This window comes from Taeniopygia guttata, chromosome 12 (assembly GCF_048771995.1).
Source record: "Taeniopygia guttata chromosome 12, bTaeGut7.mat, whole genome shotgun sequence".
Lineage (NCBI taxonomy): Eukaryota > Metazoa > Chordata > Aves > Passeriformes > Estrildidae > Taeniopygia > Taeniopygia guttata.
Window position 1 is genome coordinate 4,759,536 of NC_133037.1, and position 17,480 is coordinate 4,777,015.

The 17,480-nt window shown below is 39.5% G+C and overlaps 1 protein-coding gene across 1 annotated transcript; it reads left to right on the forward strand.

The window, feature by feature from the left end:
• Nucleotides 1–284: 284 nt before the first annotated feature.
• TMF1 (TATA element modulatory factor 1) lies at nt 285–17,060 on the forward strand. The gene is made up of 17 exons (XM_030282764.4): nt 285–544; nt 2,479–3,716; nt 4,547–4,650; nt 5,491–5,617; nt 6,505–6,610; nt 7,252–7,394; nt 8,066–8,232; nt 8,371–8,527; nt 8,977–9,069; nt 9,666–9,822; nt 10,519–10,711; nt 10,966–11,035; nt 11,117–11,209; nt 12,056–12,166; nt 12,681–12,827; nt 13,135–13,260; nt 14,092–17,060. Exons 1-17 carry the CDS (start codon nt 403–405, stop codon nt 14,233–14,235), a joined length of 3,318 nt encoding a protein of 1,105 aa, XP_030138624.4. The 5' UTR covers nt 285–402; the 3' UTR covers nt 14,236–17,060.
• The last annotated feature ends 420 nt before the right edge of the window (nt 17,061–17,480 follow it).

Here is a 17,480-nt window from a genome sequence, read left to right on the forward strand (position 1 = left end):
GGAAATTTAAGCTAGATACTCGGAAGAAATTCTTTCCTGTGAGGGTGGTGAGGGGCTGGCACAGGTTGCCCAGAGAAGCTGCGGGTGCCCCATCCCTGGAAGTGCTCCCGGCCGGGTCAGTCGGGGTTTAGCGCATGTGTGTCCCATGGCAGGGGCGGGCACCGGGCGGGTGTTGATTCCCCTCCAGCCCCGGAGCCGGAGCGCTCTGAGGGCGGGCGCGGTGCCGGCCCCGCCTGCCGGGCGTGTGGGGCGGGACGCGGCTGCGCCGGGCCCGGTGCGACGTGGATCCGGCGGCGCCTGCGCGGGGCCGCTCGCTCGGCTCGGCTCGGCTCCCCTCCCTCAGCGCCGCGCCCGGCCCGGCCCGGCCCGGCCCCGGGAACGGGCGCTGCGGAGCCGCCGAGGATGAGCTGGTTCAACGCCTCGCAGCTCTCCAGCTTCGCCAAGCAGGCGCTGTCGCAGGCGCAGAAATCCATCGACCGGGTGCTGGACATCCAGGCCGAGGAGACCCCCTGGCCCGACGCCGTCATCCCCGACTACGGTGACGGTAAGGGCGAGCCTCCCCCTGTGCCTCCCCCTGTGTCTCCCCCTGTGCCTCCCCCTTCCTTGGGGAGGTTTAACCACCCACCCTGCTAAAGCCAACCTGGTTTTTATAATTTAGAGCTCCCTATGGTTTAATAATCCACGTTCTGTTCCCTCCCGCTCCCCTGTGCCTGGTGACACCGGCTCAGCTCAGAGCCTGGCTGGTGTCATCAGTGTCCTGCTTTTATCGCACTGAGCTTCATATCCCCGCTTCTCGAGGCGTTATTTATTTATACTTTTTTTGCTGAGGGGCTAATAATTGGTGAAGACTGCTCAGTAATATAAAAGGGGAAATCATGCTCTTTTCAGAGGCTTGCATGGATTCACTCTCTGCAATAGGAGTGGCAGAGTAGAAGCTGAAAGTCTGGTCCATGTGAACCAAATGAAATTTCCACTTTTCATGGCTTCCACTTCGTAATCCTCCAAGATCTGTTGAAAGGAATGTGCTGGTGGAAAAGTTGTCATGGCTATGAGGAAGTGTGTCCCCTGTGTGTGGGCTAATGGAGAGCCTGAAGGAATGGTCAACCCTAAGCTGCTCTTTGGAAGGGAGAGAGCAAAAAGGAGCCCTCTTCTTAAAAACTCCCCCCAAAATAATATCTTAAAGATAATACTACTAATAATAATAAAGATATGGGAAACAAAGACATCTGGAATCGTTACACCTATATCTAGAAAAACAATATGTATTTGGAGGAGGAGGTTATTTCCAGGTGAAGCCACAGCATTGAGATATCTGAAAACTGAAAGCTGTAGCAACTGAAAATGTTTTCCAGGTTGGTTGCTCAGCAAAGGTCAGTTTGGGATGTTTTTGTCCCTTTGAGGGCTTGGTAGTCATGTAAGTAGTCTCATGTCATCTTAAAATGAAGAAATTGTTTATAGAAAACTCTGTCATGCTTAATTTCTCAAAGCTTTAGACTTGTCCAAACTTTTAAAATTTTATTTGTATCTTAGTATTTATGGTAGTTCTGTAATTCATAAGAAGAACAGCAAAGATCAGCCTGCATCTGGTTTTCAGGGAAAACCTTGTTTTTAAGAGATGTCAAAATATGTTCTGAATTTACAGTTAACTCAGCTTTTTCTGAAGCTGTTGAATCATGGACAAGGTAGCAAAAAGTCAGATGCTTGTAGTTATAAATCACACATTTGTAGTATTTTGAGCAATGAAAACGGTAATTATTTGGATTTCAGATTTGGTGCCAACAGCTATCAACTGTTCAGAAAGTAGAAACCAGCTTTAAATATTGTAACTCAGCATTTTTAATAGATGCTGCCATATAGAGTGAGTTTGTTTTTAAGCCTGAAATAGTTATGTTACACAGATTATGTTTGTAGGTACAAAATTGGATATTGTGTTTTGATTTCTCCTTCTTACTTCAGATGGTACTGAAATTTGATGCTGAAATTCTTGTTCTTGCTGTTGACAAGTCTTGGAAAACCTGCAAGAAATACAATAATTGGAATTGTTGATGTTGTTTTAGGGCAGCCTCAGAACCAAACAATTCAGTATTTCTTTACAGAATAAGAAAATTCTCAGCTGGGCTGATGATGATTTTTGTTGTCAGCTCCATGCTGATGCTTGTTTTGAGGAAAAATGAAGTCTGTCAGAAACTGAAGGGCAAGAACCCTTCTTACAGTGAAAATTCTGCAAATACTTAAAGCTTTTCCCCTCTGTTTTCTGTAATGGTGTGTGAAGTGTTTATGTGCTACTTGCAGATAACTTTTAAGGCCTTGTAATTTTTTCCTCCTTTTAAAATCAGTATAATTCTCTTAACTACAGTTTTTCAGGTTGTTTTGCCTGGAATCCTTTCACTCTAGGGAAGCAGAAGTCCACATTTGCTTTTGCTTTTAGCCTTCAAAGTGGGTTTTTTTGCCTATCTCCCTTTTTTCCTTTTTTTGTAGGGACAAATTCTCTCATAAGTGGAGGATGGGACACATCTTCCTGGGGCTTGAACTCAAATACAGAACCCCAGAATCAGCCAGTATCACCCACAGCCATCACAAAGCCGGTGAGGAGGACGGTAGTGGATGAATCCGAAAACTTCTTCAGTGCCTTTCTCTCCCCAACAGATGTTCAGAGTATACAGAAAAACCCAGTGGTGTCCAAACCTCCAGCCAAATCACAGAGACCCAAAGAGGAGGTGAAAAGCACTTTAAAGGAGTCTCAACACTCCACTCAGCTGGAAGGGCCAGTGACAGCAGAGGCAGAGGTGAAGGATTCCGTAGCTGTCCTGGACTTGAAAAGCCTTGATATCCCCGAGGAGAAATTAGAAGAGAATGCTGTGCTTAAATCTGATGCCCAGCATGAAGCAAGCACAAATGAAATTACTGACAAAAAGGTGTCTGCTCTAAATATTGAAGAACCTGAAGATTCTCCTACTGAAAAAGTCAGTGTAGGAGGGGATGGAGCAGCAGGTGCACCCGAGGGCACTTCTCAGCCCCTTGGAGCAGGCACGAAAAATCTGGGTTTGGAAGGGAAGGAGAGAAAGACTGAGGACAGACAAAGCAATACCCCATCACCTCCCATCAGCACCTTCTCCTCAGGCACTTCCACAACTAGTGATATTGAAGTTCTGGACCACGAAAGTGTGATAAGTGAGAGCTCAGTAAGTTCCAGACAAGAAGCTGCAGATTCCAAATCCAGCCTTCACCTCATGCAGACGTCGTTCCAGCTCTTATCCACGTCTGCCTGTGCGGATTATAATCGCTTAGATGACTTCCAGAAAATGACTGAGAGCTGTGGCTCCTCGGATGCTTTTGAAAGAATTGATTCATTCAGTGTGCAGTCCTTGGATAGCAGGAGTGTCAGTGAAATCAATTCAGATGATGAGTTATCAGGCAGGGCTTCTGCTTCAGCGTCTGCTGCTGTCAGTCCTTCCGTGCCAAAGACAGAAACGGTTGACGCCCTGAAAAATAAATCTGAAAACTTGAATGATGCTCCTGTGTTACATGCTGAGGAAGCTGAGATGGAAGAGAGTGGGAGAAGTGCAACCCCTGTTAATTCTGAACAGCCAGAGGTTGTTTTGGTTGCTGCTGTGCAAACTGTTGAAGAGCAGGTTGTGAAGGAGGAGGCCGAGCCCCAGCAGGATGCTGGGGAACAATTGGTAGAAGAGGACACTGAAAAGCAAGAGCTTAAAAAGGCAAGTAAAACATGTATTGCAAACACACCTTTTAATTGCAAATGAAACTCCTGACATTTTATTACATTGTCCTGTATCTCTTATATCAGCTTATTTGAATAAATTAATCAATGCTGAACTATCTGACCCTGTAAAAAACTGTCCCTGAAAACTGCAGTGGAGTTGTGGGTTTCACTTGATCCACCTGGTTGTCATTGTTGTGAATTGTGAGTAGGGGTGGCAAACAGGAAGCCTCATAGGTCAAATGTGTTATTTTAATTATTTGGTGTTTACATTTGTATATTTTCTTGTATTTTTGTTAGTTATCTATATTAATCTTTCCAAAATATGATATTAAGAAATTATTTTGAAGATGTGAGCCAAGAGCTTTTGACACTGAGTGAAAGTTTTCCTCCCTGATCTGAGGCTATTCTGCTGCTTTGTGCTAATGTTTCCCAGAACAGACCTTCCCACAGAAATTATTCTGTAAAGAACACTGGGAGTCTTAATGCTTAATGTAAGCCACAGTTTTATAGACTATCAGCTCTAGTTAAAAACTTCATGTATAATTAAATATCACTGTTGATCATTTTGTTGAGGAACTTACTTGAGCCACATGTGCTGATTTAGTTGAATTTCTATCCCTGTAGAAAGAAACAGGTGTCTTTATGTTCAGGTGTGTGGCAGAAACATGGTAATCTTCATTGACTTCTGCCTCAAATTCCTGAACATTGACCAGTTCAATTTTAAATAATCTTGTGAAGGAATGGGGTTGGGAAAACAGAAAGCCTGCCCCTCTTTTGTTTTAATTGTCCCATTCATCTAATCTTGATCTATAAAACCTTGTCCAGATGATTGATTCGTTAACTGAGAAGCTGGAGAAGAGGGAAATACAGTTATTAAGCACTAGTAAAGAAAGGGCTCGCTTGGAAGAAGCTTATGATAACCTCAAAGAGTAAGTATGAAAATACACTCAGTGCTGTAACTGTGACTTTGCTGTAATAAAATCTTAGACAGTGGATAAAACAAGGAGCTTTATGACAGGAACAAAGGTTACAGGAGATGTGCACTATTTATGAAAGGTGGCAATAGTGATGGCCTGTGCTGTGATGGGATTTTTTTAAAGACGTGTTATTTCTTTGAGATGGGGCTGGGGAAGAGTTTTTAGTAAGCAAGCATTAGGAATGACAAATGTAGAGAATCAGTCTTGGTTGCTAATAAAGATCTTTATTATAAGACTGGATTCAGCTATTAAGAGAGAACTGACTTTGCTGATACAGAGGGAGGAACCTGATTTACTAAGTAATTTATTGATTAAAATGTAGGCAGGGAAACTATGGAAAAAGGTCTGGTTGTGGGGAAAAAACTTATTTAAAGTTAAAAGAAGAAAAATGGAAAGTTGTATTTACCAGCTCATTGATCAAGTATTGAGTTAAAAAATGTACAGATATGTGGTGTTGTTTTTTAATGTCTAAATTGATCCTAACTTAAAAATAAATGAAATAATTTACCATTTATATAATATATATTATTAAGTTAAAAAGTTAACTAAAAAGGACTTTATCAAGGGACAAAACATATAAATCAAGCATTTAGTTGTTTTCATGGGTAAACTACTGAATTAATAAAGATCTTTGATTAGGACTTCTGATACAGATGTGAGGTTTTCTGACTTCAGCTAATCATGTGTAATACAAGTAAAATACTTCTTAAAAGTATTTAAGAAAAGCTGGTGCAAACCATTTGGAGTATCACATACACATGCTACTGTTCTGAAACGTTCATTTAAATGCAGTGAAATGTTTAGAATGAAAGAAGAGAGCAGCAGCCTTTCATCTCTTAAAGAGGAGTTTGCTCAGCGAATTGCAGATGCTGAGAAGAAGCTCCAACTAGCCTGCAAAGAGAGAGATGCAGCTAAAAAGGTAATTTGGCTTCTTAAATGAAATGAATATTTCTTAGTTTATGACACAATTGAATTTCTTGAGGAAAAGCAACTAACATTAACCCAGGGAAAAGCATGAGGCTGTTAGTAACCAGCATGAGCTGTTTCCAGCCATCCAGGCTGCTTGGTGTTCAAATTTGTGTTCTTGCATCCGTGCTGTGAACCAGCGTGGGGAACTCATTTAATTGGGAAAAAAGGAGATTTAATTTGTGCTCTCATTCACCTTGTACCATATAAGTATTTGCACTGGTGAGGGAGAATGGCCTGGGGATGTGAGGAAGGGGTGAAGAATGAGAATTGCTTCTTTTGGGGATTAACTGGGAGGAAAATGAAGGGCTGATGACTGATTGATTTAGAATGAGCAAAGAAATCTGCAGCAGCAAAGTTTATGGGGTTTAAATGTTCTTAACCTGGTGTCAAAGCATTTCATTTCTCTAGCTTAATGCAAAGAGGAAACTCAAATCTCACTGCAAACCAAATATTTTTCAGCTGTTTCTCACTGTGTTGATACCGCAGTGAGTTGAACTAGAAAAATTATTCAGTAGCGATGTGTGAATAGGACAGTTTGGTTTTTCTTTATTGCAAAAGTTTCAAGAAAATTAAATGGATGGGGAAGTTAGAACAAATTGTACAGAGGATTTACAGAGTCTCAATCCTTGGAGGTTTTTAAAACTTGGTGCAATAAGGTTCTGAGCAATCTGTTTTGATCAGATAATCTCCAGAGTTCCCTTCCAAACTAAATTGTTTTCCAAGCCAAGTCTTGTGAGAGGAAGGACAGAAGTAAAAGGTGATCAGTGTAACTCACTCTGTGTTTTTCTCTCCATGTATTTTAATAAATAGTCCTAAGTATTTTATCCTATTATTTAGGAAGTAAAGACTGTCAAAGAGGAATTGGCTACTAGACTTAATACCAATGAAACTGCTGAATTATTGAAAGAAAAAGAAGAGCAAATCAAAGGATTAATGGAGGAAGGTGAGAATTTACTTTTTTTTGGTGGTAAAAATGTGTAGAATAGTTTGAAATGTACTGAGCTTGCATACAGTCCTTCTTTGTGTGGGGAAAAAGTGCTAAATTTTAAGCATGTTGCATGTTTCTGAATGTTTGAAGCTTTTAGTGAATAGCAAAGAGCAACAGGAGGGGTCAGGCAGGTACAGGTGGCTGGAAAGGTGCTTCCTGCAAGTTGCATTAAAAGGTGCTGAGAGATAAAATCTGCACATGCAGAGCAACATTCCATGTTCCATTCAGAAAAAATCTAACAAGGGCATTGATCATGGCATTTCTACAGTGTCTCCTTTAATACTTCTTAATTTTGGAAGTAAAATACAGACCCTAAATGAGAAGAGTTTTATTTCTTTTCTAACATGATGAGGTCTCTTGTTTTATTTTCAAAGCATTTTACATCCTATCCAATCTCATTTAGCTCAGTGTAGCAATGGTATCTCAGGATAAGAAAGATTTAAACTTAAGAACTTGCATGAAAAATTCTAATAATAAGTATTTCCATATTACTGGAGTATTATTTTCATGGGACTGAAGAGCAAGGCTGGTGTGAATAGAGAGAATCCATAGAATATCACCAATATGCACTAGCTTAATGTTCAATTTCTTCACAGGAGAAAAGCTTTCCAAACAGCAGCTGCAGAATTCCAACATTATTAAGAAATTAAGAGCCAAAGAGAAAGAGAGAGAAAATATTAACACAAAACAGAACAAAAAGATTAAGGAGTTGGAAGAGGAGTTGCAGCATTTAAAACAGGTGAGATATTTGTTAATTTTTTTTAAAGCTTTTTATATTAGCTGCAAAATTGCCTTTTTGTGGGGCTCTTGATAAATTGATATTTTTTTATTTTCTGGAGACTTCTCTATTTCATAGAATTCCCAAATGGTTTGGGTTGAAAGAGAGCCTAAAGCTCATCCAGTTCCATCCCCTGCCATGGCAGGGACACTTTCCACTATCCCAGGTTGTTCCAAGCCCCGTCCAGCCTGGCCTTGGACGCTTCCAGGGATGGGGTAGTCACAGTTCTCTGGGCAGCCTGTGCCAGGGTTGTCACCATCTCACATTATTGGAGCACTGAGTTGTGATTTATGTGTGTATTCCTTGTAAAACTGCAGTGTGGGATCTTCTCTTGCACTACTGTTACCAAGTGAGCTGGAAAACCTGTACCACCAAAATTTGGACAGTTAGTAATTGAGTCAGGACCTTACAAATTTCAGACCCAGGATGTGGAGTTGTGTGAAGCTGTGGTGAAGAGCAGCTCCCTCCTCTGGGCAAGGCAGGGAAGCAAAACCTTTTTCTTTCTGCCAAGTGTTAGGTGGGTTTAGCCACTTTATCCCAAACTGGTTGCCACTGTTGTCACTGTCCTCAGGCAGTCAGTTGTCAGCCCCATATCCTGGGGTTTGTTTCATGTTTCTTGTCTGCACTGACAGGTGCTTGATGGCAAGGAAGACCTTGAGAAGCAGCATCGAGACAGCATTAAACAACTGAACAGCGTTTTGGAGAGACAAGAAAAGGACCTTACTAAACTTCAGGCAGAAGTGGAGGAACTTGAAGAAAGGAACAGGAGTGTGCAGGCAGCACTCGACAGTGCATACAAGTAAAAAAGCAATCAGACCTTCACATTGTGGCTCTTTCTTCTGCAATGCTTGTGAAATATTTAAATGTAACAAAGTTACTTTCCAAGTTGCTGTTGGCATTTAAATGTACTGGGGTTTGTTTGGTTCTTTCTGCCCAGGGAACTTGCAGATCTTCATAAAGCTAATGCTACAAAGGACAGTGAGGCTCAGGAAGCAGCCCTGAGTCGGGAGATGAAGGCAAAGGAAGAGCTTGGGTTAGCACTGGAAAAGGCTCAGGAGGAGGCTCGGCAGCAGCAGGAAGCTTTGGCCATTCAGGTGGGTCTGAAATGCAGTAATCAACTCTTAATTCAACAAGTGACTGCCCTGAGGTGCTGTGTACACCTGATGTAATGGACCAGGTAGAACTCGTTTTTGTGTACTTAGCAAATACTCAGAGGATTTCTTCCCTGTTGAACTTGTTCCATATTAAGGGGTGGTTGTGCTAACATTTAAAATACTAATTTTGTTTAAAAGTACTTATCATTTTACTTGTCTAAATGAAATTATTTTGACAGGCTCTATGTTAAATTTTTGGTATTCTTAACTCTTAGAATTTTTAGTGATAAATCGATGTAACTATTTGTGTGTGTGCAAAAATGAAGCTTTTACTTGTAAACAAACATATCCTGTCTAACACTGTTTGAAAATGATGTGGGACTGTGGCAAGGAATAGGTGATGATATAACTTTTGGAGCGAGTTTAGTAACAATTTTGTGTTTATTTAGGTGGCAGACCTGAGGCTGGCACTGCAACGTGCAGAGCAGCAGGCAGCAAGAAAAGAAGATTATTTACGGCAGGAAATTGGTGAACTACAACAGGTAATAGAACAAACAGATGATGCCAACTTGCATCTGCAAGGAGGACTTCTAAATACCCAAAAATAGAATGCTACCATGACATGAACAGCCTGAAAGAGAGGCTTTCTTTTCCTTGTTACCTGCAATGGCTGTCTTTTACAGAGGAGCAATAAAAATATTAATGGAAATGTTTTTTTAAATCACATAGTGGAAAAAAGTCACCATTTTTTATGATGCCTCTTGAATGGAATACTGTCCTTTTTTAAAAAGAGACAAAATACAGGCATTAATTCTGTGATAGTTGTGTTGAATTGCTGGCAAATGCATTTCTGAATGACTGTTTATCTCCTTAAGAATATTTTTATTGTTCTTAAGGGCCAGAGTGTAGACTGCTGCCATAATGTTTCAAATGATGTCCAGAGCTCTGGAATTTCTAGGCCCTTGCTCTATTATGTATCTAAAAATGTTTAACTTCTCTCCTGGAATTTCACACTTTGAGTTTGAACCACATGAATGTTGGATTGTAAAGCAGTAATTTTGCTGTTTCTTTAGATGAATTCTGTATGAATCTTTCAATCCATCATATGATTTAAATTGTATTTAATTTGTGATTTCAGAGACTCCAAGAAGCAGAGAGCAGGAACCAAGAGCTGAGCCAAAGTGTCACCTCTGCTACGCGGCCCCTTCTGCGGCAGATAGAGAACCTGCAGGCCACGCTGGGAGCACAGACCTCTGCTTGGGAGAAACTGGAAAAGAACCTTTCTGACAGGCTGGGTAAGGTGGTTCAGCTTCTACTGAGCTGTGAGGCTCTGGGTGAAGATGTGAGATGTGTGATGGTAAACGTGAAGGGCTTAACATTTGCTCAAAGTGTAGCTGGTGGATCAGGAGAGATGAGCAGCAAATGCTTTCCTGTAAGGACATGGTATGGGGGGGTTATGCCAAGGTTCTTGGACAGGTAATCCACTGGTTCTCTGCAAAACACTCTGTAACACAAGATTGTAAGGTGGAGGGGGGTAAGGTGTACATGTCCTTACAGCATCTAAGGGCATTGAGGCACTGAAAGTGTTCCAGTAATGGAGCCTGATGCTGAGATTCCAAATTGTACAGTTTGGAATAACTTACCTGACTGCATAGGTGATGATACTGTTTGATGCAGTAGTAACCTACTGTTTTAAATTAAAAATACATTAAAAGCCCAAAAGTGGACTGAAAGAAATGTATCCTTTCTGGAGGCAATCTGTAGTTGCATTCTGAAAGAGTCTGAAATCTGTTAATTCTGCATTGCTTTGATCCTCTGTATGTGGAAAATATTTAATTTCCTTTACAAAAGAAAACAAGACGTATTTTTTAAGACAGGTTGGTTGCATATAAAAGAATTCTCAAATTCAACTTTGATATATAACTAAATGACTCATATTCTAGGTATTTGATCAAAAAAGGTTAAATTCTATGGGTTTTTCTTACTATTAGGTGAGTCTCAAACGCTTCTAGCAGCAGCTGCTGAGAGAGAACGGGCTGCTACAGAGGAACTTCTTGCTAATAAAATTCAGATGTCTTCTTCTGAATCTCAAAATAGTCTTTTAAGGCAAGAAAATACCCGGCTTCAAGCTCAGCTGGAAGTGGAGAGAAACAAATTGAAGAAAATGGAAAATGAGAACAGCAGGTGAGTTTAATTTTGGTTAACAGCATTTCTTCAGAATGTAGCGAAATGGAGTGTTAATATGACTGTGCAACATGTTGGCAGAATGTTACAAAAATGTTGCTGAGGAGACTTTGTTTCATGCTAAAGATTTAAAAGTGTTACATTCATAACATTTTGTAGCCTTGCAGTTGTATTTGTTCTTAAAGCATCTGAATCTACAGAGGATAGAATGGAGAATACTTATTTAACTTTACCTCTTTCCTTCCTCCATGTAGGTATGAGGTTGAACTAGAAGGGCTCAAAGATGAGTATGCAAAAACCTTGGAAGATGCAAAGAAAGAAAAGGTATTGCCTAGTTCAGCTTTAATCTGTTATGCTTGAAATCTGAGCTAGCAGGAGATTAACAACTTGTATTTCTCTTTGCAGGCACTGCTGGCTACTCAGTTAGAAATGGAGAAGATGAAGGTTGAACAGGAGAGAAAGAAGGCTGTTCTTGTCCAAGAAGCAGCAAAGGAGAAGGTGCCAAAACCTAACATTTATACGTCTTATTGATATTGTCTTTATTTTAGTAGACATCTATACCTGAAACTTTTAGTACCTGGCAGTATCTTTCCAGTGAAATAGGTGTTGTGTTAGACTCACTGAAATAAGTTTTGAGTAATAGTGTATTTAACCTGAAAAAAGGTAAAATATGGATTACTGTCTTAATCTTTGAGCACTCTTGGATCTTTTTTCTTCTGAAGCTACTTGTTTCCTTTGCTTAGACTACTGCATTGCTTCCACTGAATTCTTATTTTGTTTCAGTGTGTAATGTTCCACATGCTTTCCAGCTGAAGTCACAAGTCACAGAGCAATCCTCACTAGTCATTAAATTCATAACCACTAATTAGTAGTTAGTATTCAGTAACACTATTTCTGTTGTTCATTTGTTGCTGTCTCCAGTCCTAAAATCTAAGTGCTTTCCCCTTCAGAGGTTAGCATGGAAAATCCTGGAATTTAATTCATACGCTTTATTTGAAAAGAAGAAAAAGTTCTTAACATTCTTTCTAAGAGATGTTCTTCTGGGTGTGAGATATTCTTTCTGTGATACATTTGGATGTATCTCTGAGTCTCTCTTGGCTACTTGAAAGAGAACCTTTTTTCAGTGTAATTTGCAGATTCTGTCTTAATTTCCTGAAAGGTCCAAGATCTTGAAGATAGGCTGTGAACTTTCAAATGTTTTAGGTGTGGGGCAAGTAGAAAATCTATCACATAGTGTTTTATAGTTGTTGGTCGAAAAAGGGAGGCTATAGAATTCCTTTTAGCATGTTGTGAATGTTTTTTCTTTTTCTAACTGGTGATATTGGATGTCTGTTTGTTTTTAAGGACCGAAAGTCATTCACAGTTGAAACTGTATCAAGTACACCATCAATGTCCCGCTCCAGTTCCATAAGTGGGGTGGACATGGCAGGTCTTCAGACCTCTTTCCTCTCTCAGGTAGGATAGATCACCTATAATGGCTTTTTTCTTGTTGACAGCCCACTTACTCTCTTCCTCAAGAACTTTTAGTAGCATAAAAAATGACTCTTCAAGAATGTATTTGCCTTAGGCAAGGTTACATCCTGTGCAGAAACTCTAAAATCTGCTTACAAGATGTCTGTGATTGTAAAACATGCAAGTGATTTATTTTTCCTTGCACTGCTGGTTTAGTGCACACCCCTGCTCCTTGGGCAGCATCACTGACTGCTGCTCCTGCCCTGTCAGTCCAGTTCATGCTGCCAGTGTTAAATGGCACCTGTAGAAGTGTCAGGAGAACTTGCCAGTGGGGAGCTATCCCAAATTGTACCTATTCACCTCAAGCTTTTGTTATGAAAACAAGCTTTAAGCTTTGAAATGCTTGCGTAGCACAGTGTGTTTTAAATCTTATGTTATGTCATATTTAGGAGAGGGAAGATTCCAAAATGGGCATGTTTTTGTCTAATTTTCAGTTTCTCTAACCTTCTGTCTGTAGGATGATCCTCATGATCACTCATTTGGACCAATAGCTACCAGTGGGAGCAATCTCTATGATGCAATAAGGATGGGATCGGGTTCAAGTATAATTGAAAACCTTCAGTCACAGCTAAAACTAAGAGAAGGAGAGATTTCACATCTACAGGTATCTTTTCAGAAAGCTTGGTCAGTGTTGGGAGAATTCTGTGAACCAGCACAGCTGTGTAGGGATGAGCACAAGAAGGGTTTGTTGGTTCCTTTTTTGTTTTGGCAAGGACCTATCCAGAAAACCTATCTGTTTGAAAAGTAAAATATCCAGGACACTGAGATTTGAGGAAAAAGTGAGAGTGGAGCTGTGCTGTTTCACAGTCTGGCTTAAGAATAATTCTTAATTATACTTGTATTTTGATATGGTATTTTATAAATACAGTGAATTCTTTTCTTCTACTCCTTGTTATGTGTGTTTACCCTAGCTGGAAATTGGAAACCTGGAGAAAACTCGCTCAATAATGGCAGAAGAGCTGGTTAAATTAACAAATCAAAATGATGAACTTGAAGAAAAAGTGAAGGAAATACCCAAACTACGCACACAGTTAAAGGTAAGTGCATTTCTGGTGTAAATCCACTGTAAAATGTAGATAATTTCATTTCTTTAGGAGTAGTCCTATCATTTTAGGAATATAATCAAATCTGTTTCTAGGCATCAGTGACTGAAGAGCCTGGGTTTTGGTGGTTTTTCTTATTATATATATAGTGGAATCTAAAAATGCCCGCTCCATGGTTAGGGAGTCACTTCAAAACACAGGTGTTGGAAACATGTGCTGTACATAAGACTGTGTGCTAAATCAGGCAGAGACCATTTTTGTTTCTATCATTTAGGAACTTGTCTGGAACTGGATTTTTTAGTAGAGGAAGGGTTTTGATTAATAGCGTGGGTTTGAGGTTGATGCAGAAGTTGAATATATATGTGTGATAGATATACAGGAAATAGGACAAGTAACTGAATCCTAATGTTTAAGAATTTAAATTTAATATATGAAGAGTTTGGGAATAATTTTTTAATACAGAATGTTCAGTTTTCTCATGAAACATTTCCCAAACTGGTCATTCCTGTAGTAAAACAGTGCAGTTTTCTAAGTTTTTTTAATGCTTATAGCAACTGAACTTCAAGGTGCTTCAGTATGCCCTCTGAAGACAGCACTAATTCTTTTTATGATCTCTGGAATATCTTCCTTTAACATCTAGACTATAAATCTAGCTATATTGAAAGCACAGAGTATATCTGAAGAGTTTACTGTGTGCTTCGCTGTGGTTACACTTTGATGAGGTAGTGCTGCACTTATTTCCCCTGGCAGTGTCAAACACTGTCCCAGCAGCAGCTTGTTTGAAGCTGAGAATAAAAACCAGTGAGATACCGTGTGTCCTTGCAGGATTTGGATCAGAGGTACAACACCATTCTCCAGATGTATGGGGAGAAGGCAGAGGAGGCTGAGGAGCTCCGACTGGATCTGGAAGATGTGAAAAACATGTACAAGACTCAGATAGATGAACTTTTAAAACAAAGACAAAATTAATTCCTCGTGGAACTGTTAGCATTGGATGGTGACAGACTGTAAAAATAACTGTTTATGTAAATGCGGAATTTAAATGTCTTGTAAAAAAACCCTGTATTATAGAAATTGTGACTATATAATAGAGTTCATATGTTGACAGAAGAATCAATGCTTTAAGTGTCCTGTTCTGTCTGCAGTTAAATTATTTGTGCAATATTTAATTTTTTTCTTCAGTCATCCCTTAAATAAAGTTTTTGCTAAATGGTGGGTCATTTTACATAAACAGCAGAAATTATGGTTGTTACCTTGTGAGACAGCACTGGAAGGCATGAGTAGTACTAAAGCAGCCCTAGATTCATAATTTTTGTAAACCTATGAAAATCACATTAGAAGTCTTTCTCAAGTGCTCATATGAGTTTTTCTAAAATCTCATCAGATAATTTTTAATAACTAAATATCAGGGACTTGCTGTCTGAAGCATTCCTGGTGGATATTTTATGACATGAAATCTTAGATTTGTGCTTACAACATCTGAACATGTCAGGGTGATTATTCTTAGACAAATCAGATTAGTCTGACTACTTAACACTAAGTCCTCTAAAGCAGAGTGTGAGACTCAGATGAGATTTCAAATTACAGCTTCATCTTGAATATTGCTTGTGCTCTCTGGAGACAGCAGCTCTGCTTGTAATGATAAATGTGTTCAACTTTTAAAACCAGAACTCTGAGCTGTTAAATATCTGTTCTGGATTTAGTAGCTGATTTTTAACAGTAGCTAGAACAGTTCAGAAGAATGCAGGAAACTGATTTTTTTTTTTAATAATTTGCTGCAGATCTCATGGTTCCTTTTATATAAGTAGCAAGGGTTAGACTTCTTGTAAAACTGAACTGTGGCTTAGTCTCTGAACTGAGCAAGTCTCCAGTGGCTGCAGAGTATTTCTCATGCCATTCCTTGAGCAAGGTATTGGTCCAACAGCACTCACATGACTTGGAGTTGAGCTGCATTTTTGGTAATGTCAGAGGAAATGTTAGAATGGGACCCTTGGGAATGCTGAGAAGAAGCTGTCGTCTTCCTCTCTGCATTCCAGAGAGCAAATATTTTGCTGCATCTCAGAACCTACTCGTGTGAAATACTGGGCAGTTGAAATTCTTTGCTTATCACACCAGTGCCTCTGTCGGGAGGTTTTTTTTTTCCCAGACCAGTGCACGTCGTAATTTGGGAACTCTTTTCCTGCTTGGGTATTTGGTGGCCTGACACACAAAGGATGTGAAGGATGAGGAATTGCTTCTGGAAAAATGCCTCTTGGTAATATGACTTTACTATGGGTGTTAAGGATTTATTCCTCACTGGGAGAACAGGACTTATTCCTCACTGAAGTTACACAGGCAAGGGAATGTTCATGGAAAACCATAGTGTGGTTTGAGATTCAGGCAAATTACTCTGTGAAGATTTCATTGAAGCCATAGAGCCAGAACACTTAATTTTGTTGTAACTCCCCATCTCTCATAGAAATTTCTAACTGCTTTAATAAAAATACTTTTTTCTCTTCCTTTTTTTTTTTTTCATTGGGAGGTGGGAGGGAATTACTCTCTGGTTTCATTTCAGTTTTGGAAACCTTGGTGGTACAATTTTTCTTCTAAAAACCTCAGAATTTAACACTTCATATTAAAGCATGGTTGTTTGAGTTTCTGGAAAATCCCAGACTAATCAAACCTAAACAAAAATCAGTCCATATTAAAACACTTGCTGGAATTTTACTGATTTAGAATTATGATGTACAAGGGTTGAGCCTTTTCTTAAGAAAACAACTCTTTGTGATGGTCAAAGATTAGAAATTCTGTTCAGCTTTTATCTACTACAGTGAATCAATAACTTCCTGATTTTCACCTTTTTTTTTTACAATCTTGGCTGACAAATGCTGCATTAAAGAAAAATAAATTATTTTATATTCCTCAAGGACTGACAGTTCTGAGAATGCCTTGGGCTATCTTGTTTTTCAGGAAAAGCTTAGGTAAAAAGGAAATTTTAACATGCAATCAGCATTTACTGTTTTAAGTGTAAAAACACAAAAGGTATTAGATTTTAAAAATTTTACTAAAGTAGATATAAATATTCATATTGATTATTTTTGGATTCTATATACCCTTGTAGTGCAACCTTTAGTATCACCCGAAAATCAGATGACCTTCTGTATCTTAATCATCAAAGCCTTAGAAAACAAAGTGGCTGTTGAAAAGTAACAGACTTTAAAATATCCTGGTTTGCTCATCTTTGATCTAATTGTATGCTTGTTTTGAAGAAACGTTAATGTGTGCTTGAACACAATTCATTGCTCTTACTGAGATTGCCTAGAAGAGTAAAGTGCAAAATGAAAGGAATTAGAATTCTAGCACTTTTGTCTAAATTTATTATTTTAGAACATTTCTTTTGAAAGCAACTAATTTAGCTCTCATTTTCATTGCATATGCAAGTATGAAGAAATGTTATTTAAAGGTTACTCAGTGTAGTGTTCAGAGGGAGCTGAATTGCTGATTGGAAAGGCCTCTGTGGATGTAGGTGGGTTTGGATGAGGAATAGATTACTCTGATACTTCCTTTAGGAACTCAAGAGCCCATGTTCAAAATCCCATGTCAGAATATGTGAGAGAAGGGTTAGTTCTATTTTTTTTCTGCTACATGTTTGTTGTAATTTATGTGCTTACATTTTACTAAGGGCTATAATAATCCTTAATAAGAGGTGAAATGGTTATCACAGTGAAATTAAACCCCTTGATTTCTAGTTGTAAAATATGTATAAACTGTAAAAAGCACGGGTGAGCGTAAAATAAAATTTTCCGCTAACAGTGTGCTCTGGTTCTCTTTGAGAAAATAATTCTGGGGAGGGTGGGTGTAAACTAGTGCTGCGAAAGGAAAATAGTACTTAAGGTAGAAGATACCAGATATAATTGGAATACAGGTGCAGATACCAGTTGAAGTCTTGCAGTACCGTGGGTATTTACGTACGAGGTTTATTTCCGAATGCACAGCAGCGACGGGGTTGTGGATAATGTGAAATTCAGACTAATTTCCTTTATTCAGGTCAGCGGTGTCCCTGCAGGGTCAGCACCTCTGCTGGCGCCGCGTCCTCTCGGGTTTCCCGGCTCGGGCTGAGCGTTTGTTCCTCGTTTCCCACCTGGGAACGAGGTGAGAAGAGCTCTGGGCTGTGCGGGAGGATTCAAAGCTCTGAGTGTTGGCGCCCGTGCCTCCCCCGGCGCTCGTCACTGCGG